The sequence below is a fragment of the Meles meles genome, chromosome 2 (genome assembly GCF_922984935.1).
Source record: "Meles meles chromosome 2, mMelMel3.1 paternal haplotype, whole genome shotgun sequence".
NCBI classification, from domain to species: domain Eukaryota; kingdom Metazoa; phylum Chordata; class Mammalia; order Carnivora; family Mustelidae; genus Meles; species Meles meles.
Window position 1 is genome coordinate 26,164,529 of NC_060067.1, and position 23,519 is coordinate 26,188,047.

Consider the following 23,519-nt stretch of genomic DNA (forward strand, 5'->3'; position numbering starts at 1 on the left):
TCATCTCTTTCCACCTTCCTAACAATGCTGTGAGTAAGTGCTATTAGTATTGTCTTTTTCCCCACAGAGGAAGAGACAGCGGTTCAGAGAGGTTAAACAACACTCCCAGCGTCACACAGCTAGTACGCAGAAGAACTAGGGGTCAAAGTCGCGTGTTTGACTCCAGCAACTAAATACCCAACCTCACTTCCTTCGTACTGTTCCTTCAGGGTACTTCCTTTCCACCCGCCCCCACTCACTCTTGCATACCAGGCTTACAGGGAATGGAATTCAAACAAGAGCCTCAACAAGACTATAAATGAATACATGTCATGCTCTATCAGGATGGCTTATCTCTGACCAAAATCATGGCAGTTAAACCCGGACGTTCTGAGGTTCTACTGTGCTTCTCCGCTCTGAGGCCAAATTCCTATCTGTTTCCGCTCACCATGGCGCGTCTCACCTCCCCGACTTCTTCTGGTCTTCATCCCGACCAGTCGAATTTGCTGGAATTGCTTGGGTATGTTAGTGGAGCTATCCCTTTAAGCCTCTTTTGTTAAGATTGAGGCCTTGAGCCAGAAAGACCAAAATGGATTCTAGCCCTCTTTTTTTTTTTTTTTTTAAAGATTTTATTTATTTTTTTGTCAGAGGGAGAGCGAGAGTGCACAAGCAGGGGGAGCAGGGCACAGAAGGAAAAGCAGGCTCTCTGCTGAGTAAGGAGCCCGATGTGGGACCCAATCCCAGGACCCTGGGATCATGACCTGAGCCGAAGGCAGATGCTTAACCGACTGAGCCATCCAGGCGCCCCAGATCCTAGTTCTCTTGAAGATGGAGGAAAAGAAGGGGGAGTCCCGGGAGCTTCTGGGGTATCACAGAGCTTAGGCATGCAAAGAAGTCCTGATGGGACAAAGACTGAGTGTCTCAATAAAGGGAGATGTCTTCTCTCAACTAGAAAGGCACGACAGGGGCTGCAGATTTGTGTCGAACGGGTCAGGCATGAAGAGAGCTCCGCTTCAGAGAGGAGGCAGCTAGGCTCGGGGGATTACATCGACTGCCCAGCATCCTACAGCTGGTACCAGAGCTCAGTTCAGCGTCTCAGGGAAGGAAGAGGAACAGAGAGACTTCCCTTCATGCAGAACCGGAACCTGAACCTGAACCTGAACCTGGTTCCGACAGAAGTCCAGGTGTGTCTATCACGGCTCTCCGCTATTCTCAAAGAGAGCAACTCAGCCATAACCTTGTAAAGGGCCGGTTGCCCAAGTGAATAGAGAAGCTGACACTTCTCTTAAGGACTGCCAGTGTCATCAGGACAGGGACAGGTAAAACATCCTAAAGGCATGTTCTAAATATACACTCGGACGCGGAGTCGGTTCACGTTTAACCCTCCTCTGTCGCAATATCTGGAGACTCACTTCGAGCTCCCATCTCCAGGCTGGGTGCCAGGATGCTAATTTCTTACAGTGTCTTCCTCTAGCAAAGCAGGGGACAGCTTTTGATGCTTTGCCTAGCCACACTGTGGGGTGTGAACGTGTCATGCCCATGCCCTCTCCCCACGCAGCTCAGCTTCCAGTCCATCTGCTCCCGGCCGGTGATGTCAATGTACCAGCTGCTTCCCAAGAACCAGTCGGCATCCTGCAGGAGGGGCAGGTCCCTTTCCCGGGTATCAGCCTGCTTGCTCTCAGCCGAGCCCTCTTGCCAACCATGGTGGGTCCCTCGGGGCTCCTGTCTCCCCATCTGAGAAGCAAAGGGCACAACCCTCTTCCAGGCCTGTGATTTTTCAGCGTGGCTCCATCCCAGGGTTCCACATAACATGCCTTCTCTCTGCTGACTGTGGGGAGATGGCCAGGCTTGTTTCAGGGAACTGAGCTGGGCTGGGCCCCTACAGCTGACAGAGCGAAGGTGGCTGGGAAGAAAGCAGCCTCCTGGTCGGAAAAATGAAGGCGCTTCTGCTGCTGGTCCTGCCCTGGCTCAGCCCTGCCAACTACATTGACAATGTGGGCAACCTGCATTTCCTGTGCTCAGAACTGTGAGTCCCGCGATCACGCTGCCTGCCTGTGTGTGTGTGTCGGGTGTGTTGGGGGTAGAACCGGACTCCGTTCCCTGGCTGGTGTGTCTGTTTAAAGGAATCAATCCCACATGATCTAGATGCACTTGACAAAGCACCCAGCAGCCAGCAGTCTCAAGCGGCATGCTTAGGTCTGTAACTTACCAAAGGGAAAAAAAACAAAAACAAAACCAAAAAACAAAAACCACCATCTTATGGATGCCCTGCTTTCCCAGCGAGGCATTTTCTTCCTGCTTCTGTGCCAATGCTGCGTTTGTTCGGTTTGTTGTTGTTGTTGTTGTTTTTCTTTTTTGGTACCCGACTTTTTCTCAATAGATGTGTCTTCTCTTCCTTCCATAAATAGAACCAAAGAGCAATTAAGAACCGGGCTTGCAGACACAGATCTGCAGCCCCTGTCGTGCATTTCTAGTTCAGAGAAGACAACTCCCTTTATGGAGACACTCAGTCTTTGTACCTGAAAACACGGACAGCATCAGCGCAGCAGAGCGATCGCCCTGCGTGTAAAAAAATAAATAAATAAATAATAGATGTCCGCCGGAGTTTGGGGTTTGACCATTTGTAAACGTATGGACGAGCCGAGAAAACGGCGCGGCGAGCCCCCACACCCCATCACTTCGGTCGCACCATGACTGCTTGCCACGTTTGCTTCGTGTCTTTTATTCAGGTAGTTGGGAGTAAATGGCAGTCACGACCTTTTGCCCCCAAATACTTCACTGTGCCCCCAAATACTTCACTGGGCCTCTCGAAGAAAATACAGACATTTTCCTACATGACCGATGTCCATTTTATAAGAGGAAATGACTCACCCACCCAAACTCCACCGTGATGTTTTTGACTCCTTTTGTTAGTGAGCCTGACAAGAGGATTGCAGGTGAATGTGAACCGTTTCCGGCCAAGGGCTGAGATGTGAGAAGCTCGGTGGATGGGATATAGATAGAGGTAACCTCACCCCCACCCCACGCCCCTGAGCGTGTGGTGATAACCAGGACCTCTTTTGTAATTAGCCAGACTAGCCAATGTGTATAGCATAGTAGATGCTCAATAAATTCTTGATAAACAGAGGAGAGAACAAAGGTCCTTGGAGACACACGATTCCTTCTGAAGACCCTGCACTTTAGGATTAGATGGTCCCATCTTTTTGGACTGGAACCCCAGTCCTCAGATAAGAAGCCTCAAAAGGGAAGTATGTGGGTTAAGCCCAGATGGTGAGCGTCTCTGGGGTAATAATGGCATATGGAAGCTTTTCTGGAGAAATATACAAGGGCAAGATCCTTGGGATTATGGCAAGTCTCCTTCTTCTCCTTTGAGGGTGTCTCTGAAGTCAGGTGCCACAGTGCCCCTCCTCGGTACCCTTGCCCCACCTGTTGTCCTTCTTGGCCGCTGCGCTCCTTTCCTAGGGGCTGCTGTAGTGGTGACCGCATGTTTGGTAGGTTAATGCATCCGAAATCTCTTCTCTCTCGGTTCTGGAAGCCAGGGCCTTGAAATCAAGGTGCAGGCAGGGCCACACTCCCCCGGAAGTCTATCAGAGAGAATCCTCCCGTTCCTGGTGGCTGCAGGCACGTCTTGGCTCCTGGCCGCATTGCTCCAATCTCTGCTTTTGTCGCCGTGTGACCTTCCACTTGTGTCTTTCCCATTCTGTCTTTTCCTCTGCTTATAAGGACACTTGGCATTGGGTTTAGGGTCTACCTGCATCATCCAGGATGATTTCCTCTTGAGATCTTTAACTTAATTACATCTTTTTCTAAGTAAGGTCATGTTCACAAGTTCCAGGTGGACATCTTTTGGGGGACCACCACTCAACCCACTGCAGGCGCTCCTGAGCCTCTCCATTAAGTTACTTTCAGTTTTACAGCCTCATTAAAGGAAGGCTCTTCACACTGGTCTATCAGGTTTCTTTGCTACAAGTGCGTGAATCAAGGAAACTTTTATATTGACTGACTGGACCCAAGCAGGCCATTCTTTCCAAGATGTGATGTAATCCAAGAAGCCTAATGCCCGGAAATTGCCAGGATGGTGTTCCCAGACTAATTTGCCAGAACTTTCTGGAAGCTTCCAGTCCCTGGCATGACTGATGAGAGAATTCTGTGTACCTATTACCTGAAGCTACTAGTGTGATAATGAACTAATCGGTAAATTAATGACAAGTTTCAGGTACTGTGGTGGTGCTTTGAGAAATACAGACTGTAAAAAAATTGGTATGGTACCAACCCTCAAGGAGCTGACAATCTAACTGAGAAGATGAAATTTATATACTTCAGAAATATAAGCAGTGAGCCAAGGCATAAGGGGAAATAATACATCATATGTTAATAAAAGTAATTAAAAAGGAAAAGTAGGATAGGCAATAAGTTGAGAGGAAGTAGAGTTTGCCCATTTCCATGAAATTGGTCAGGGAATGCTTCTAGGGAAGTTGGCAGTTTGAGCTAGATTTTTAAGTCATTAGGGAAAGAGTGGGTAGAATCACAGATGGGAAAAGAAAGCACTTCAGGCAGGGTAAAGGGCACTCACAGAGGTTGCCAGGTGGCTGTGGTTGTCACCAAAGCTTTGAGAAACGACAATGGAGAGAAGTAAATGGGACTGCTGGATCCCTTCACTGTTCTTGGAAGTTAGGGCCATGGGATGGTGGCTGCATGTTCCTGAGATGAAAAGACACTTCTCTCACTACCCTAGGCCACTGGGATCTTGAAAGCAGGCAGAGCTGTGTGGAATCACTGGAAAGCGCTGGGAAGCCACGTTTCCTCCTGCCCCGCCCCCCCTTCATCTGAGCTTTGGCACCTTGGCCTTGGGTGAGGTTGACCTGTGTCTGCCATGCTCCCAGCTGCAGAGACCCTCCTGGATTTTCTTTCCTCTTTAAGGCAAAGGTTCTCTCAGTCTGGGTCCTGTTCCTCAGAGCCCAGCTGGAAAATTGGAACTAATCCCGTAAAAAGCGTCAGTTATAGCGTGGGGTCTGGGGGGCCACAAACCCGAATGCCTACAGGAACCAGGAAGGAGTTATTTAAGTATGTGAATCATTCAGGTGTAAGACAAAAGGAACTGGTGATGCCTCTGAACAACAGTTGTGTGCATGTGTGCAATTCAAATGTTTTTAGACATTACATACAGTTTAATATATATTATTATATATGTATATGATCTGTATAATACGTATTATAGAAGATACATATAGTGTCTCAAAGCATTCAAATTCAATTTAAAACAAAGCAGCAACGCTCCAGCAGATCACTTCTGCCTGCCCAAGTTGGGCCTCAGAGTCAACCGTTTATGACCATGGGCGTCTCTGTCTTTAAACACGTCCATGACCACCTAGTGCCTTGACACAGACAGTGAATTCCACAGAAGCAGCCAAAACCCAGAGCATTTGATGTGGAATCCCAGTACCTAGGTTAGAGACAGGGCATTTAGGATTGCTCTCAGGACCCACAAAGAGCACCCCATGACCACGAAGGACCATGCTCTCTCCCCCCATGAACCCTCACCCCCACTCTTCCACAAACTCTCCAAATTTCCTAGACCCCAAAGTGAATGTAAGAAATGGACTCTAGTCTCATAAGCATGAGCACGGGTAGGGCCTTCTCACCCTTCTGGGCTGCAGTACACCTGAGGAGACTTACAGGTGAAGTCTTGAGAGCAGCGTGGGTTCTGAGGACCCCTCAGGTGAGAACTAAGGGCTGGGTTTGTTTTTCTCAATGCAGATATTTGGGCTCTAAAACCTGCTAAATCAAAAATATTTGGCAGAGCGCATCTGTTTCCCTTCTGAAGTACCCAGGTGATCCTCATGGGCCACCATCTTCATGCTCACCAAGCTCCCCAGGTGATTCTTTTGGGCCCTGCCGCAAAAGAACTCTTGGCTCTAGCTCGCATGTTCGCTCACCCTGACTTTCCCCTGCAGAGAACAAGCCCTCCGCTCTCCAGGTCTGCTCTGTCTCCTCCCCGGTCCGTCTCCTCTACCTGGTGAGTCCTGAGAGAGAGCCTGGGGAATGTTCCCCTCTGCACACCCAGCTTCTACACCCTTCTTGCTTCCATGAAACCAGGCGACAGGAATTTGGCTCCTATCTTGGCCAACTGCTACATATACTGCAAGGTCTTCTGAAGAAGACCCTAGTTTGGTTTCTGTGGAAGGGAGCTTGTTGATCCTGCTCTAAGGATTCGAGCCAGCCTCGTCTCTGGGGTTGCAGAAAGCAATGGCTTTGATCTCCTTTAGCTTGGGTAATGTCTCTCTGTGTACTTTGTTGAGCTAGAACGCCAGGGAAAAACCTTTGAGTCTGGTCGCTGGTGAGATGCGTTCTATGGTACACACCCAACTCTTAAGAGCCATTTACAGAAAACTGAAAAGTTTTGTGTCCCCCCCACCTTACCATTTTTAGCTCCTGTCACACTCCCAGCACTTCTCACTTCCACTTCCCGTGTGGCTGGGTGCTGCGTTCACGCCCATGGTGGAAGTCTGAGTGCGTCCTAGGTCCCGCTTTGCAAAGCACGAAGACAGGGAGGCACAGTCACCGCAGGATGGCCAGTCTCCAAAGCCAATGCCGCTGCCATTGTGACTTCTCAGGAAGTCAGGAAATGGATGTCATTACAGTGTGTAGCCAAATATTTTTGGTTTGTAAGTGGCCTATCTGTGAACAGTGTTCGTGCCAGTATCTGGAGGGAGAAATTCCCCTCTGACCCCTGTAGAGACAGCAGTTTCAAGCAGGGAAGTTTTATTCCCCCTGGAATTCTGTGTGCGGGGAAATTAAGATGAGTGACTCCAATTTCATAATTGGAACCATTGAGGGCTATGGACAGATGAGGTCTCTTGTAGGAGCTGCCAAGAGCAGCAGGAGCTCTGTGACAGCCTTGTGTGTGTCCTCCCTGGGAGGTGGGGTAGGGCCCAGGCTTCAGAGATGCAGAACACCCACCGAGTGTCTTAGGTCCAAGGACTCCAACCACCCACCGTCTCCCTAGCGGAACTTTCTCCAACCAACCTGCAAAACACACTTTCTGACAAACTGCACCATCTTCCTGCAGCAGAAACATTCACTTTGGGGCTTGCAGGCCAAAGAGCATCTTAAATCACTCCTAGCTCAACCTTCCAGGCACTCCAGTGAAGATCACTGGCCTTTGTGTTGTGTGGCACTCATTTGGCCCTGGTCCAGCTTCTCAGGTTCCCATTCTCTAGGTCAAGGCTCTGCAGCGACATAGGCCCTAGTAACTTCTCTGTTCCCTGATGACTTCAGCTAGCCATGGGCTGGGTATTGGGTTCGGAGCCACATAGCCTGGGAGAATGTCATCTTCAAAAGCTTTGTACCATGTGGAGCTCTGCATGAGGTTGCTCTAGATGGTTGCATTTGGGCTCTTTCTGGCCTGAGAGAGGAGGGGAGGGAGCATAGTGGTATTACCTCAGTCCCCATTTCCTCTGCCCTTCACTGTGTTAACTACTCCCAGCACCTCCCAAGTGTAAACCAACAGGGTGAGCTTTATGGATTTGCCAGTAAACACTTTCCAAGTTGGGTCTCCAAGAATTTGCTTCTTTCTCATCAAAACAGAGGAGGAAAAAAAAAGTTGCTGATCTCTGGATTTTTCTTGTCCTATGTTTTGAGAATCTGAAGTCAAGTTTGGATTAGACCCGGAAGGAAGGAGGTAGAGTTTACAGAGGAAATGGGGTGAGGTGGAGAAATCCTTTTCCAAAGGAGAGGAACATGCTCCAATCTGGGGGACCAGAGCCAGGGCCCACTTGGGTTCAGTGACTCTATTAATGTCTTTCGAAGCATTGCAGTTTAGCACGTGTTTAATAGAGCATTTGTCCTTAAATCTACAAACGTGTATATTTGGAAGGAAATTGAAGCCGCATGTTCCCGGTTCATCTGTACTTAACTCATCAAAATGTTGCTTTGCAATCATTCTTTGATGTCCAAATTTCACAGGGATCTAACTTAATGGTTTTATTTATTTATTTATTTATCTATTTATTCATTCCATTAGGAATCAGCAAGTTCTCTTTTGCAAGCAGTAAAGCAACTCCAGTCCCAAACCATTCCCTTTCTGGTCTAAAATGCAAACTCTGAAAGTTTCAAGATCCCACCCATATGCTTAGCCAATCGCATTTGCCTTTCTTTGGGTCACATGACTCAGGTGCATGACTGACAAAGTGAGGGTTTCTTTCACAGCAGGACTCTCTCACTGATTGCTTCATGTTTGGTTGACTTTATTTTCTTTTTAACTTCTTAAAATGAAATCTCAATGTACACGTAGAAAAGTGTAATAAATCCCCAGGTACCCTGTCTCCCATCTTAAATAACATTTCATGGATATCTTGTTTCATCTAGATCCTTGAGTTGTTTTCAAGGAAACTTCAAACCCTGTATTTGATTGGTAGACCTTTTAGTATTTATCTCTAAAGGGTAAAGATTCTTAACCATAACACTACAATCACACCAGAAACAATTAATTATAATTCTTTTATATCAAATATCCAGTCAGTTCAAATTTTCCCCATTTGTCTATCTTTTCTTCTTACAGATTATTTGAATCATGAGCTAAATAAGGTCTACACTTTGCAGTTGGTTGCCATATCTCTTAATTATACCTTCTCTCCACCCCCCTCATCATCAATGCAAAATAAACAGGAATTCTTAAGGTAAATTTTGAGGAATGTAGCTTTGGCAAACTCCAACTACTAGGCTAGTAGCTGGACAAAGAGAAAAAATAATTGTATTTATTTACTACCAAGTTGAGGGAAATGTAAAGGCAAGATCCAAAACAATTCTGTGACTGTATCCAGAATGAGTGGGGTTTTTTTTTTTTTATCTTGTCTTCCAGAGCTTTGAGGGGAACTTAAAGAGAATGGGGTTATAGTCTTCTCCTGAAGGTGATAGTCTTCCAACTTTTTGGTCACAGACCCGTATCGATAAGGAAATTGGTCCGTATGCCTATCCAATGTATAGCTATCTGCTTACACCTGTATTACTATATTCTACCCATTAGAAAACCTAGCACAAATACTGGAAAAGGACAAAGTCTACATTAAGAGTTCTGTTGCCTCCTCCCCATATTCCTCATGGGTGTCTGCACTTTGGAGACCACCACAGAGTTACGGACTCTAAGGACTCCTCTTGCATTGGAACACTGCCCTTTCAAAGTAAACAGTAGATTTCCCACTGCCTGTCTGTGGGATTGGCCTTGGAAGGCATAGGGCAGGAAATGGCCCATTTTTGCAGGCCAAAGAAAACTGTGGGCCAAAGAACCAGACATCTTTCCTTAGTCATCCCCCCCACTCCTTTTTTGGACCATCACTTCTTCATGTGGCCCAAGTGTACCCTACTCTCCCAGTTTCCTCTACTCAACCATACCTATTTTCATAAACCTCCCTCGTTGCCCCCCTGCCCCAGGAGTGGGGCTGGAGAGGAACCTGGGTTGTGAAACCTTTAGGATTTAGAGTTTGAGGAGTCCTCTTTTTAAGACACAAACATGAATTCATACTTTCCAGGTCCCCAGGCAAATCCTTGGAAGGCTCCTGCATGCTTCGAGGCATAATCATCAGTCTTACAGTAACCCCCTCTGTGTGAGCAATGACCTACAGTCTGTGTGTCCCCCACCTTCCCCTCACTACTCTCTATTTCCGTGTAGAGACAGCTTTGGGAATTCTGCTGCCTACTTCTTTTGTGTTTTAACTCTTGCATATCCAAAGCTAAGAAGAGTTTTCCCAATTCCCCATGGGCCAAGGAGATACCTGTGGTGCCTTCTCCATCCTCTTCATTAGCATTCCTACCTAGAGTAAGAGAAGGGAAAGCCAGGGCCCCAAGACAATGACTAAGTCCCTTTGTCATCCCAAGGACCATAATGGACCACCACTGTGAAAGCTGGTGATGAGAGAACTTGATGACTAAAGGCACATGCTCTGGAGTCAGACTGACTCAGGTTCCTATTTGGTCTCTGCCAGCTGGGCAACCTTGGGCAAATTACTTAGCCTCTCTGAGCTTTTTTCCTCTATAAATGGGGATAACAACACCTACCTCACAGGTTGTGGTAAGTGCTGAATGAGATTATGTAAAGCACATAATACAGTTCCTGGTACATGGCAAACCCTTTAAGTATAGGTTTTAATTATAGCAATAAATACAAGAATGCATTTCATCAATTCTAAAATAGTTAATATCTCTGAAAGCCAGTTGCATCTTATCAATGACACTGTACAACGATAAGGGGCAGTATTTTTCTTTCTTGGTAACCTGTAAAATAATGGCACATCCTACAATAGTTGGGAGTCTTTGCTGTCATGAAATTTGACCATAACGCTCCATCCACAATGAGCACAGATGGCCTGAAATCAAGAAAAAGGGATTGCTGAAACCATACGGTCCCTTTTTTCTTCCCTCCCTCACTGAAGAGGCAGGTAAGTGGCTGAGCTGAGAGAGCGTGCCCAGTATTTCAGGGTGAAGCCCAGAGAGGATAGAGCCATTTGCCGGTGGGCAAGGGCCACGCTTCCCATGCGGCTCCACTCCCATGGGTGGCTCCTTTCCCACACCCCCTTCTCTTCCCAGAGTCCCCCTCAGCCACTTAGTTCTCTTCCTTGTTACCATCACACTGAAACTCCTACTTCCTTCCTCTTTCCTATCCATCTTCCCCCTTCCCCAATTTGAAGAGGAAAGCCTGATCCAGTATGTTACTTGGCTGGTGGAGTCTGTGGCCCAGAACCATCCTTTTTTAGAGCCAAAGGAGGCCATGGAGATGATCTGGTCCAATCTTCCCATTTATATAGAAGAAACTGAGGCATAGTAATTTACCGGAAAGATTCAGCCCTGTCAGCACCAAATCATGTGACCTCAAGCACATCATGACACTTTTGGGGGGAAAATGCATCATTATTTTAATGTAGCCTCAGGAACCATAAGGCTGGAGCTAGTTATTAAAATTTTAAATAGCTTCGGGCAAAGCAAGGACATAGATGTGCAACTGACCCATCACCTGTTAGGAACTGAGTGTCCTCTGAGGGGATCTGACCAGATGTGCACGCTCAGAATGTTCTCAGGAATTCCTTGACCCATTTGCAAAAACTGGGGCCCTTTGACAGTAATAAGGCTTTCCATTTGAACATGACATTCCAAGGGTTTCACGTACAATGGAAGGCAGCAGAGCAGCAGGGCTGAACCCAATCATGAAACACTTATAAGCTTCAGCTTCTAGTAATTAAAAATATAGTCTCTGAAGCCACTCAGATCTGAGTCCAAATGCTGGTGCATCACTTACCAGCTATGTAACCTTGGAGAGATTAATTCACCCCAGTGGGGCCAGAAGTTCCCCTTCCTTCAATCAGAGCTCTTAGTGGTAGCACCTACTTCATGGGGTAAGAATGAAATACATGCATGAGACACTTAGTGGACACCTGGAATATCGTAAGTGTGCTGCAAACGTTAGCTGTGGTAATGGTAGATAAATTACCTCCCTTGAAACTCATGGCAAACGCAGGGAATCCCCATCTTCCTGATGAGAGAGATAAGAGTCCTTGAGGTTAGGAAAGCTCCCCTAGATGAGCCAGGCAGCCTGGAACACAGGCATCCTGATTCTAGGATGTGGACTTCCCCCCACGTCCCCCAACCCCACTACCACATCTCCCTTTGTTGCTGTGAAGATGGCATTACTGGGTTGGGTGTCAAGTTGCTGTAGGTCTTTATAATTTACTAGGGCCAGGTTGGGGGACCGCAATGGATTCTGAACCAGAAAAGCAAATTCCTTTATAGATGAAATTTTTCTGGGCAAAATATTTCTATAGGTTCTCTCTCAGTTAAAATTGTGCTGAAGATGGATCCTTCCAGCAGGTATCCTTATTTTTTTTTTCCACTGAAATAGACATAAGAGGGCTCAGCCAAAAAAAAAAAACCCTCTTTGGTCTCATGAGCTTCCTGATGAATGAAGAGACTATCAGAGGGTTTCTGTTGTGAATCCATCTGCAATAGCCCTTTTCTTCAAAATGCTGCAGTTTTTGTAGAAAAACATCTGGGGGACCATCAGAAGCCCAAGCCCCTTCCCCCGTGACACAAATCCTGTGAGGATCTGAGGGGTCATCAGGTGGATGCAGGTCACGTAGCTTGGTGATCATGAGCATGGACTCCAGAGCCATCCAGACCTTGGCTCTGTACTTACTAGATGCAGGCCTTTGGGCAGCCACCTTGACATCTCCGAGCTCAGCCTTGTGATCTTTGTAAGGGCTACGTGAGCTCCTGCATATACAGCCCACATACCACGCCTGTGCATGAGCATTAGAGACCAATGGTAGCTACTTTTGCTTCCCCCTTTGCTGCTCTACAAGCCAACTTCCTTTCTCTGTCCCCCTCATACTTTTTCTCTGTAGAAAAGAGATCCCTGTGGTATCGGCAGTGGTGGTAGTGGTGTCTGATGACTGGAGGCTCTTTCCAGAGGTATCCCCCCTTTGGGCCGGCTCTGGTTCAACTCAGGACAGTGCCCAGCTGCATCAGAGAATTCTAATTCCTTTAACATCTTAAAGAATGATTAAACACCTGAGAGATGCTGACTTTCCATAAAAAGCCCCCAAACACTTCTGACCTGCTTCAGAGAATTTAAAACTCTAAATGGCAGCTAGACAAGAATTGTGTGTCTAGGGCTCAAAAGTAGAACAGGGCAGGGTCAATGGGACAAAGAAAAGAGTGTTCAAACTTCAGCTTTGTTTCTCCAATGACAAAATAACCAGACAACTTAGGTTATTCTGTGAGAAATGTGGTCAATTTGGTTTTTCTCTTCAATTCCTCATCAGTTGCTTAGCATCGTTAAGAAAGCGTCGGGGTGACAAGTAACTTTTCAGTTGGTTTCTTTGTATGGATATCCATATCCTATTACTTTTTTGGTGTGGTGGATGGGGTTGGATTGAGACACAAAGGAGTCCAGTTGCTTGGTTCCCCTTCAGATTCCTTGTCTACTATTCAACAAAGACAGGGCATTTCTATTCATAAAATCAGTACCTTACAGAAACATATTGACTGCTTTGTTCAGTAGAGGTAAATCAATGCTCTGAAAAAAAATCTAGCAAGATCTCTCCCACTTCTTAAAATTATTCTCCTCTAAGTGCTTTGTTTTACAAGTGTTTTTTGTTTTTTGTTTTTTGTTTTCCCAAACTAGGCAACCTGCCGGTAGATGAATTAGTAAAAGCAAAGCACTCATTCCTGGGAAGTAATAATTTAATATAATGTATTTATCAAGCACCTGTAAAACCTCAGACATGTTCTAGGGCTCTGAAAATCCTGCACTAAACATATGTTCCAACAAGAGGGCAGTGAACAAACATCTGGCACATCAGATGGAAATAAGTGGTATGAAGTAAGACAGCATCTCCTGACCCAGGCTTAATTATATAAGAAGGCCTCTGAGAAAGTGAGGTCTGCCCAGAAACCTGAAGGGAGGGAAGGCTGTGAGTGCATCTGATATGGAAGAGCCTGACTTTGGAGTCGGGCTGATCTGTTTGCACACCCTAGGTCTGACAGTCTTAGTCCATGTCTTCTGATGTGGCCTCTCTCCTCCATTGTCTCATCTGTAGAGCGTGAAAGAGGATTCCTACACACCAGGATTCCCATGGGAAAAGGAGCCAGTTTCTGGGCAGGCTGGCTGAACGGAAGTTCCTGCTACTTCCTCTTTCACCTTGGCTGGATTATTACTGAAGGAGGTTGGGTGGAACTTTCACCTGATTAAATATCACTCTGGATCACATGCTCCCAGTGTAGTTCTAAATGAGTCTCTGATACCAATGGCCTCCCTTTCTGCACAATGCCTCCTGCCCTTGTTCCACTGTGAGTTCATGTTTACTTTCTTCATCTCTAATTTGTGTCGCCTTCTAGGTTTCTCCAGCCTGTTCATACCTGGTTTGGGTGGATTCTGTTTGCAGGTGTACCTGTCTGCCCCGGTTTTCTCCTTTCCTCCCATCTCCAATCTTCTGCGGTACTCCCCCACCTGAGTGTCCTCTATAAGTTGCATGACACCCTGTCCTGGGTCCTCCATCAGGGCAGGGACTCAGGGTATGATGTGTTGGCAGATTAAGAGCCCCCTCTGAAAAACCTCTCCATGACTGGGCTTAATACCTTGTCTACTTGGGATTTCCATCCATTTTCAAGCCTCCATTTTGAACCTTTGGACCGGCAGAGAAACTCTTTCCCAAGACTCCACATCGGCTCAACGCCCTCCTCCCCATTCCTTTACATTCTTAACTACCACAAGAGCAGTCTTACAGTCTTCAAGATAATCCATGAACTTGCCCATGGTACTTCAAATGCAGATTGCTCTCGGTATTCTGACCCTTCTACATTTCGCTCCCCTAATACTTACTCCACAACCAACAACTGCATGTATCCTATGCTAATTTCTCACTACCCTTTGTTTTCCTTCTATATCACTATCACATGCTGTTGGTCTTTTTCCAATCTTCTGACATCTCCCTGTGTGCAAGGTAATTTTTCAGAAATAATTATTCATCTTTACTGCACCATTGTTCAGTAAGCACGTTAGTCAAATTCTCTCATCCCCTGAGGATGCGTGTCATCTGGAGCAGCTGATTTATGTATGTGTGCGCTTGCCAAATAGTCCTGTTCCTAGTTTTTTTGTCCGAACTGATCCATGTGAGTTTATAACTCTCAATTTCACTTATTTATGCTTACATTTTTAAAGGAGTTTAGCATTTCGTGTCTTAACATTTTTATTTCGCTGTTGGCCTCTTTTAAAAACCTAGCAGATCTGTGTTCTTTTAAGCTTCTTGGCCTGTTCTTTAGGACTCAGGGTGAGCTTACAGATTCTAAAGCTATTGCTAAGTGCTAAGTTCTTCTCTTTCAACTTGTATATTTTTTTCTCTGAGCTGAATTGATGCAGTCCATTGTCTGGGCATCTTACTCTTAAGTATTCAGGACAGTTTGGTGCCCTTAAGTCTCTGACATGTCTAAATAGGTGTTCACTTTTTCCATTTGATCTAGAGACTGGAATTAAAGAATTATGAACTATAAATTTCAGGGAAAAAAGAACAATGGAATATGCTGATCTGTTTTTTAGAAACCACCAAGTCGCTCAACCTCCCAAAGTGTAGAACTTTCCATTCCGTGAATAGCTTGGCACTAATTATTCACGTTTTTCCCCCAGGAAATAATTTTATTCAACCCAACCTATCTTTGTAAGATAACCTTGCCAAATCAACATGATTTTAGAGAGCATTTTTCTGAATTCGTTCCATTGTTATCTGTATCCTGACTTGGGTTGATCCCTCCACCCACCGGCTAGAGAATCCTGAAGTCCCAGCACACATTCCTGCCATTTATTTTTAGAACAAAACCCAACGCCCTTACTTTACTAAAGACAAATGTTTGACCCCAAAAAGCAAGGACACGTAAATCTGCAACGACTCTCTGCCCATGACGACTCCAACAGAAATCTGTTTTTAATGCAATAACCCTTACTCTTAACAAGCTTTACAAGCAATAACCCTCATTCTTAACAAACTTTACAAGCTGGTGTGCCACTTGGCTTTGAAGTTGGTACCAAAATACATTCAAGTGAAGCCCCATTGTCATTTAGAGCTCTTAGCAAGAACCGTGTAGTTGCGGTGCCAATTTTATTTTAGTCAAATGACATTAGACTTGGGATTGATTAGTGACCTGAGCAAAAATAACGGGAGCATCTGAAAACTAAATTTCCAGTCTTAACCACGTAGCCAGGTGAACCTTTGTCATGGATGCCCCACGCAAGGATGGCACAAGTTAAATACTATTGGCACTCGTTACAAAGAGGGAGCAGCTTGCAGTATGGCCTACCCCCACAGCTTACAAGGCTCTGTTGTTGCAGTTTTCTGAAAGCCTACTTTTATTTATTTATTTATTTATTTATTTGACAGAGATTACAAGTAGTCAGAGAGGCAGGCAGGGAGGAAGCAGGCTCCCTGCTGAGCAGAGAGCCCGATGCGGGGCTCCATCCCAGGACCCTGAGACCATGACTTGAGCCGAAGGGAGAGGCTTTAACCCACTGAGCCACCCAGGCACCCCTGAATGCCCACTTTTAATCTTAAAACCTGCCCTGAGCAGTGTTTTTGATAGTGTCTATTTAGGTAACAGCCGACCTGGTATTTGGTGACTTATGTATACGTTTACTCTGAAGAGCTCAGAGCAGAAGTTAAACCAGCTGGAAAGGAATCACTTTCTACAAGTGAAAGAATGTTTGTGTGAGTCCTGTACAACAGGAAGAGAAATTCTAAAGTTCTCAAATCTTAAGACCCATTGGAAGAGAAGGGACTAGGAAACATTGGAGTATTTTGTCAGCCCAGACTCCTCAGTAGGTAAATACCCATATACTCTACGCCTGTCCCCAGAGGAGAAAATGACTTCCCTACTAGTTGAGATTCTGCAGGATTAGAGGACCAAAAGGGGTGGAAATATGGCTGGGGACCTTCTGGGAAGGGAACAATGGACATTTCTCTAGTCCAGACCTGGCCTCAGGCATCTGGCAGCTCTTCTTGGTGGAAGGCTCTTGTGGTCCTGTTTGTGCCAGAGGGAGCCCTTGGTTTCTGTAAAGCACCAAGACCTCCTTTGATTGAGTAGGATGGTTATGGGGCTGGTCCGATATTAGTTAGGAAATCTACCTTAAAGTGTGGTATAAAAAAAGACCCTTCAACTCTGAAAAACAACCTGAGGGTTTTGAAGGGTCGGGGGTGGGAGGTTGGGGGAACCAGGTGGTGGGTAATAGGGAGGGCACATATTGCATGGAGCACTGGGTGTTGTGCAAAAACAATGAATACTGTTACGCTGAAAAAAATAAATAAATTATTCTTCTCCTATCTCCTACCCCCCCATGTTGCTTCTCCATGTCCTCATATCAGGGAGATCATATGATAGTTGTCTTTCTCCGATTGACTTATTTCACTAAGCATGATACGCTCTAGTTCCATCCACATCGTCGCAAATGGCAAGATTTCATTTCTTTTGATGGCTGCATAGTATTCCATTGTGTATATATACCACATCTTCTTTATCCATTCATCTGTTGATGGGATTGGGAGGGAGACAAACCATAAATGACTCTTAATCTCACAAAACAAACTGGGGGTTGCTGCGGGGAGGTGGGATTGGGGGAGGGGGAGCGGGCTATGGACATTGGGGAGGGGAAGCGAACCATAAGAGACTATGGACTCTGAAAAACAACCTGAGGGTTTTGAAGGGTCAGGGGTGGGAGGTTGGGGCAACCTGAGGGTTTTGAAGGGTCAGGGGTGGGAGGTTGGGGGAACAGGTGGTGGGTAATGGGGAGGGCACGTTTTGCATGGAGCACTGGGTGTTGTGCAAAAGAATGAATACTGTTACGCTGAAAAAATAAATAAAATGAGAAAAAAAAAAAAATTGTATACCGCAGATTGAGGCATGGATTCCATGAAGGAACAACACCTAAGCCCAAGAGGGCAGCTGTTGCAGCATCCAGTTCATCATAAGGATTTCAGCGATGAGTCACAATAAACATCATGGTTTTAAAAATAAAATAAAAAAATCATTTGTGAAAAAAATAAATAAATAAATAAATAAATAAATAAATAAATTAAAACATAAAAAAAAAAGACCCTTCAAGGCCAATTCAGTCCTTGGCCTGACCCCACTTTCAGTGGGACCGAGTTGATTTAGTCCCCTTTCTGGACCCCCTTCAACCACTTGGCTGTCCTGGACTTGGCCAGGTAGAACTGTCTGTGCACAATTGTTAATGGGCTGTTTGGCTTTGCTCTCCCTGATTACTTCCAGAAGTTGCAGAACATCTTGTCCCTGTTGAGGGTCTTCAGTTACCTTTCTTCCCCCTCCTTCCCGCTCTACCCCAAAAAGGCCCCCGTGTCCGTGCATTCATGTTCAGCCTTTCCTGGCTATGAAAGTAACGAGACTGGACACTAATGGCTGCTGCATTTTAAATTTGTGTGTAGCGTCCCCAGTGAGCTGCACACCTGCGAGTTTGAAGGCTCTTTCAATCACAGCCTTTGAATCCCAGATGCACCACGTAAAATGCCGGTGATGTGGGGGAGAGTTTTAACCAAACACATGCCGGGATACTAGGCTTAAGCCATCTGGCATAGCAAGCAGATTGATGGACGTTTCTAAAAGGGAAGACTTACTCAGATCGATTGGACCTGAGCTGCAATTTAGTGGTATTCCCGGGAAGAATCCTAATTGGTTCAGAAAAGAAGCGTAGGGGTTCTGATCTCTTACTCCCAGCTCCAGGTATATGTGTGCTTCCTCCCTGCATTCCCCTGGAGTTGGTGGGAGCCCCCCAAAATAGCAGAACTATAAGGAAAAGCCGTTGTAGGTAACAAGAGACAGGGCTGGCAGAAGTGTTTTCCTGTCAGTGCTGATCTTGGTCCTTAGGCTTAAAGACAAGGTCCCACTCATCCCAGTGGTTTTGTGGGCAGTCTAGTAGAAAGGGGTACAGATAAAACACAGGCACAGTGGTGTCCCACCCAGGGGCGATCCAGACACCCACCCTTCAGGCTTGAGTGTTAAGTGCGGTCTCTTACTGTGTGTTCTTTGTGCCAGGCTTGGAAGTGTGTTCTTGATGGGATTTTTGCGGTAGTGGAGGGGGTGGGGGTGGTTTTTTGGGAGATATTTATATTTAGCCAATGGCTGATTGAAACCAATTGCTATGCAAATTTCTTTACATACTTTGCCGTCCTAATCCTTCACATTCCAAGCGAGAGTCTGCAGAGAAGCAGTTTCTAACACCACCTGTTTTAAGGCCAATTCCCTTTGACAGGAAAGTCTCTATACTTTCCCGGTCACCGTCTTAAAATGCAAAGAAAATAAGCCTGGAGGTGAGTTTCTTCATCTAATGGCTTGCCAAGATAATGACTGGCTTGGCTATGAATAAAGCAGTAAACAGAAAGGTGGAGTTTCCTAGGAAAAGGTCACTGCTAAAACCATGTCCGAGATAGTGGTATTTGGCTACCACCAGTGAAAGGAACGATCCCGGATGGGAGCCGCTATTGTGTCGATGCTATTTCTATCCTAGTGTAATAAATGCAATGTACCACACTGTTTGTGGTGGTGGTTTTTAACCAAGTCAAAGCAACGTTAGGTGTAGAAGCAAGAAGGGGAAGAGAACCAGCTACTTTACATATGAACAAAGGAGTGATTTCTCACGAGCACCTTGTGATCCATGTAATCCAAGGATCTTGAGGATCATTTTGAGCGTTCATTCAAGGAATCTGTCCTATCAGTGGCTGCGGAACTCTTCGTAAATAATGTGGTGATACTGGGAATGGAGTGGCTGAGAGTAAGCCAGAGTTGGTAGATCAGTCCTGCTGAACAAGTTTTTATAAGGCACGTTTGTAGGATATGCTGTGCCACCAAAGGCGTAGGAGAACAGGAAAACCTGAGATCAGGATCTGCTTGTGGTCTGGGCACCATGCCACTCAGTAGCATTTCTAGACACTTTACTATCATGATTTGGGGGCTTATCTTCCGCAGAAGGAGTTCCTCAGGGGACACATTCTATGGCTGTGTCCTTTGTGTTAGGACCATGCTCCAAAGGAGACAAGCTGACCCTCTCCTCCCCCAGGTGATGGAGAGCTTCAGTTACTCGAGGAAATCCTGTTAGGCATTTCCCTTGAGACTCCCATGATTTGGGACTTGAACCTGAACATAGGAGATGCATTCACAGATGAAGGGCTTTGCATTTATGTAGTTATCCCTCCCCATTTCTTCACGGTTAAATAAGGAAAAGCATGCAAACTTGTTATGTAGAATACCAAAGAAAACAATGATAAGATGGTTCACGGTGTTGTAAAATGTGTGTTTATGAATCGGTGGAAAGACTTCATTCAGGTCAGGGTCAAGTGATTAACCCACAAGGCTTCCATTGGTGCAGTCCCTGAAAACCTCTCAGAAGTAGTGACCTTTTTTTTTTTCAAGAGAATATTAAATCGTTTATTGATTACACATGATAATGGATGATACACAAGCTTTAATCCCATCTATAATTTTATCTGATACCATAATTCAATTTAGATATATTGCATAGGATGTGCCAACAATCATATTAATAACCAAATAAACTCCAGGACTTTGCTTGGGTGACCTTTTAATGGTGAACTCCAGGTCACAACACATTAACTGTCAGTTCAACTACACCAAGGTTTGCGGAGACAATGGCTTCTGTGCCCAAGCAGGTTGCAATAAAGAGGAAGTCCAATACTTTGGCATTGGAGCTCCAATACTTCCCCATCTGTAAAATGAGGGTGATGGTGCCTTTGTCAACAGTAACTAGAAGCTATACTAAATGTAGGAGGTGAGATAGTTCCAGCCCCTTGTGCTCATGAACTTGGCCAATCGATGAAGAAGGAATAATGGAGAAAATGAAAGAGAGAGAGAGAATGAAAGACAGAGAGAGAGAGAGAGCATAAAGAGAGGACGTTGACTGAGGAGTCCTGGCATCCTTACAGCACCAGGTATGAGGAGCTGATTCAGGATCTAAGACTGATTATTGAGTCTACTCCTACCTTCTTGACTCTTGTCCTCCCCCTCCAATCTCTATCAGGAGTCTTTGATGGGTTTTGTTTGTTATAACTGATAACATTTACCACCGAGATCATTAAAATGGTGTTTTAAGGTATTTGTGAATAGAATAGCAACACTAATCAAGAAAAATTACTGTTCAGTTTTATTTACAATGCAGTGGGCCAGTTTGTTTCATTGGCTGAATTTCTCATCCATTGCTGCAGGTGATCAGAATTAAAGTTTGCTGTTCTGGATGGAGGGGGGTGGAAAATATTTCACTTGTGGCTACATCAAGATGCAGAGTTTTTGTCATGGGAATAGTATTTCAGGAGAAAGACAATGATTACAGTAGAATTTGCAAAAAAAAAAAAAGGACAAAAAGAATCCTGCCTTAACCAAACAACAAAGCTTGGTCTCTTGTTTATGGTGTCTAAATAACCTAATGAAACAAGATTAGTTTATAATGGAAACCACAACATTGATGGGGCTCCTATGACTTGAAATCTATCTTTTGTGTTCCTTAAAGTCTAAACCTTTAAGTTACGCAAAAAAAAAAAAAAAATCTTTCTCTTCTGATTCAGCCACAAGGATTCATAATTATTCCAAGATTGCCAAACACCCTTTCCATCCATTCCAGGGCCTAACAGAAAAACGCTGTCACTTACAACAGCTCAACACTACTGGTTTCTTACCTTTCCACACTCAAGCACGGTCATTTTTTCCTACAGTAACTTTTTAAAAGGCCACGGCTCGGTCATTCACTTAGCAGTCCCTATAGCACTGCAGCCATCGTCCTGGGCAAGGACACTGAGGCCCCACAGATGACAGCCTGGCCAGAAGGCTGTGGCAGCTGAGTAGAGAGACAAAAAGAGCGCGAATCATTTGACTCTTGATACGTTTTTCTTTTGAGCTCTAGAAGACCGTCAAGCTGTTTCTCCTGAACTTCTTCCCATCTTTCCCTAAAGACAGGTTCCCTTAGCCTTCTGTTGTACACCATGTGACCAAAATCCAAGACCTGTTCTCCCCTTTTGCCAACTTCTGACTCTTCAGGTTGAAGACAGGACCTTACCCAGAAGCACAGGACACTCAGGAAAGGACTGGCAAATGCTCTCGGACAATCAGCAAAGGCATGAAGGAAATCATGGGGCAACTGGCAGTGGGGTTGATAATTTCAGAGACACAACTTCTCCTCATACCCTTGCCTTCCTGCTTGGGGTTGCTGGACTTACTCTTAGAGACTACGGTCCCATTACAAGTCTTATGGTGAAGGCTTCCATGGGTCTATCTTACAAAAAATTCATAGAGTAGGCTGTGGTTGTCTTCAGTGCTACTGATGAGGTCATATTCCGTGGACTCCCATATCTACCTCCCGCCCCCCAACCCCCCACCCTCACTGCCCTGGCAACCTGAGGTCATTGGCTGCTTCCAAGGTGTGGACAGAGTCTCAAACCTCAGCGTGCATTGGAATCACCTGGCGAGCTTGTTTAAATCCGTAGGTGCTTGGCACCCCCTAACCAATACAGTAAGGGGCAGTCTCTGCACTATTGATATTTTGCATGAGATCATTCTTGTTGCGGCGAGCTATCCTATGCATTGTAGAATGTTCAGTAGCATTGCTGGCTCCTTCCCACCAGATGCCAGGAGCAGCCTCCCCAGCTGTGCCAATCAGAAATGCCTTTAGATATTGCCAGATGTCTCTTGGTGCATAAAGTGGCCCCTGGCTGAAAATTACTCTTAGAGACTTGAATTCCTCAGGGGAGAGTGAGGCCCAGGTTCTTTCTTTAATAAGCTCCTCGGGCAGATCTATTTCCTCTGTGTGGTCTCTGGGGCCCTCTCTTCCCCTTCAAGACCCCATGCCCTTCAGCCCCTGACCTCCATGGCCACCGAGAGGAGGAAAAGGTAAAGCTCGGACCTTTCTTTGCCAGGCTGACTGTGCTACCCAGAAGGCAATGCGCTAAGTAAACAAAATCCTGCTCTCTGCTCTTGAGTGGCCCTCTTCGCATCTAGGGAGCAAATGTGCTTAATAACAGAGTCTTTGGGCGAGAATGTCCCTGCTGTTCCTCTGTCACCCCAGAAGGCAATCCTTGAGCTCCCCTAATGGGACCTTCGGACCCAAAAGGGAGAAGAGAACATCCGTGTAGCAGGTTCCCAGAGGGGGAAAGCTTTGGAGCAGAGGATGCCTGGCAGCAACTTCCAGGGCAGCCTGGAGCCTTCCCTGAGGGGAGGCTGGACCTCAACTTGCCTGCAGGAAAGGCCTCCTCAGCAGAGACCCATCAGCTGGGCCCACAGTCCGGCACAAGCTGGGGCACCCCCAAGGCTGACCCCAGTACCTTTGCATGAACGATGTGGGTGCTTTCAAGAATTCTGTTTGTTCTGTCTCCTGTGGTTGGAACTTCCTCCCTAAATGGTCTTATTGGGGATATTATTCCCCCAACTAGCATGAGGAGAATTTCCTATGGGAACCGCCAGAGAGCCGGGCTCTGGAAAGAGCGGGCCCTTCTGCAGGGATCTTTATGGAAAGCAATGGCTTTGTTTAAAAAGAAGGCCGGTTGCCATCTGGCTGTTCCAAGGACCTCTAGTCTGTGAGTTTCCTGGGATTTTCAGAGCTTGAAGCTGATGGCCTGGTGTCAGCAGATGCTTTCTTGAAGGGGACCTGAAAGTGTTCAAGGGATTCGTATCCTTCATCCCTTTCATAAGCCATTCGTTGCACAGTTACTTCTAGCAATAACCTTGCCTTTGTTTCTCTCGGGATGCCCTCCCTCGCAGGTGGGGGCATCCGCTCCTGCCTTGTCTCTTTCCTCCAAGAGCGGCAGTGCTCTTTATCTCCTGTGCAGCAAAAAAGAACAACTGAGACAGAAAGTGGTATCCAGTCTCCCCAGCGAAGGCTGCACTGGGTCCCCCTAAACATTCCTGGAGAGAGAGAGAGAGAGAGAGAGATACATCACCAGGATGTTGTTGGGACGGAACAAAGAGCAGTAACACCCGGGGCTGGGACGACTGGC

At 45.9% G+C, this 23,519-nt stretch overlaps 1 protein-coding gene across 4 annotated transcripts in view; it reads left to right on the plus strand.

Annotated features, from left to right (window-relative positions):
- Window positions 1-23,519, plus strand: part of LNX1 (ligand of numb-protein X 1) — a 176,251-nt gene that overhangs the window by 77,003 nt on the left and 75,729 nt on the right. Inside the window, exon 1 of one of the 4 annotated variants that reach the window (XM_045998322.1) lies at window positions 1,661-2,005. The exons of the other annotated variants lie outside the window; for them this stretch is intronic. Within the exon in view, the coding sequence (XP_045854278.1) occupies window positions 1,914-2,005 (92 nt within the window). The 5' untranslated portion in view covers window positions 1,661-1,913. Of the gene's footprint in view, window positions 1-1,660; window positions 2,006-23,519 lie in introns of those variants that run through there. 4 annotated transcript variants of the gene reach the window in all.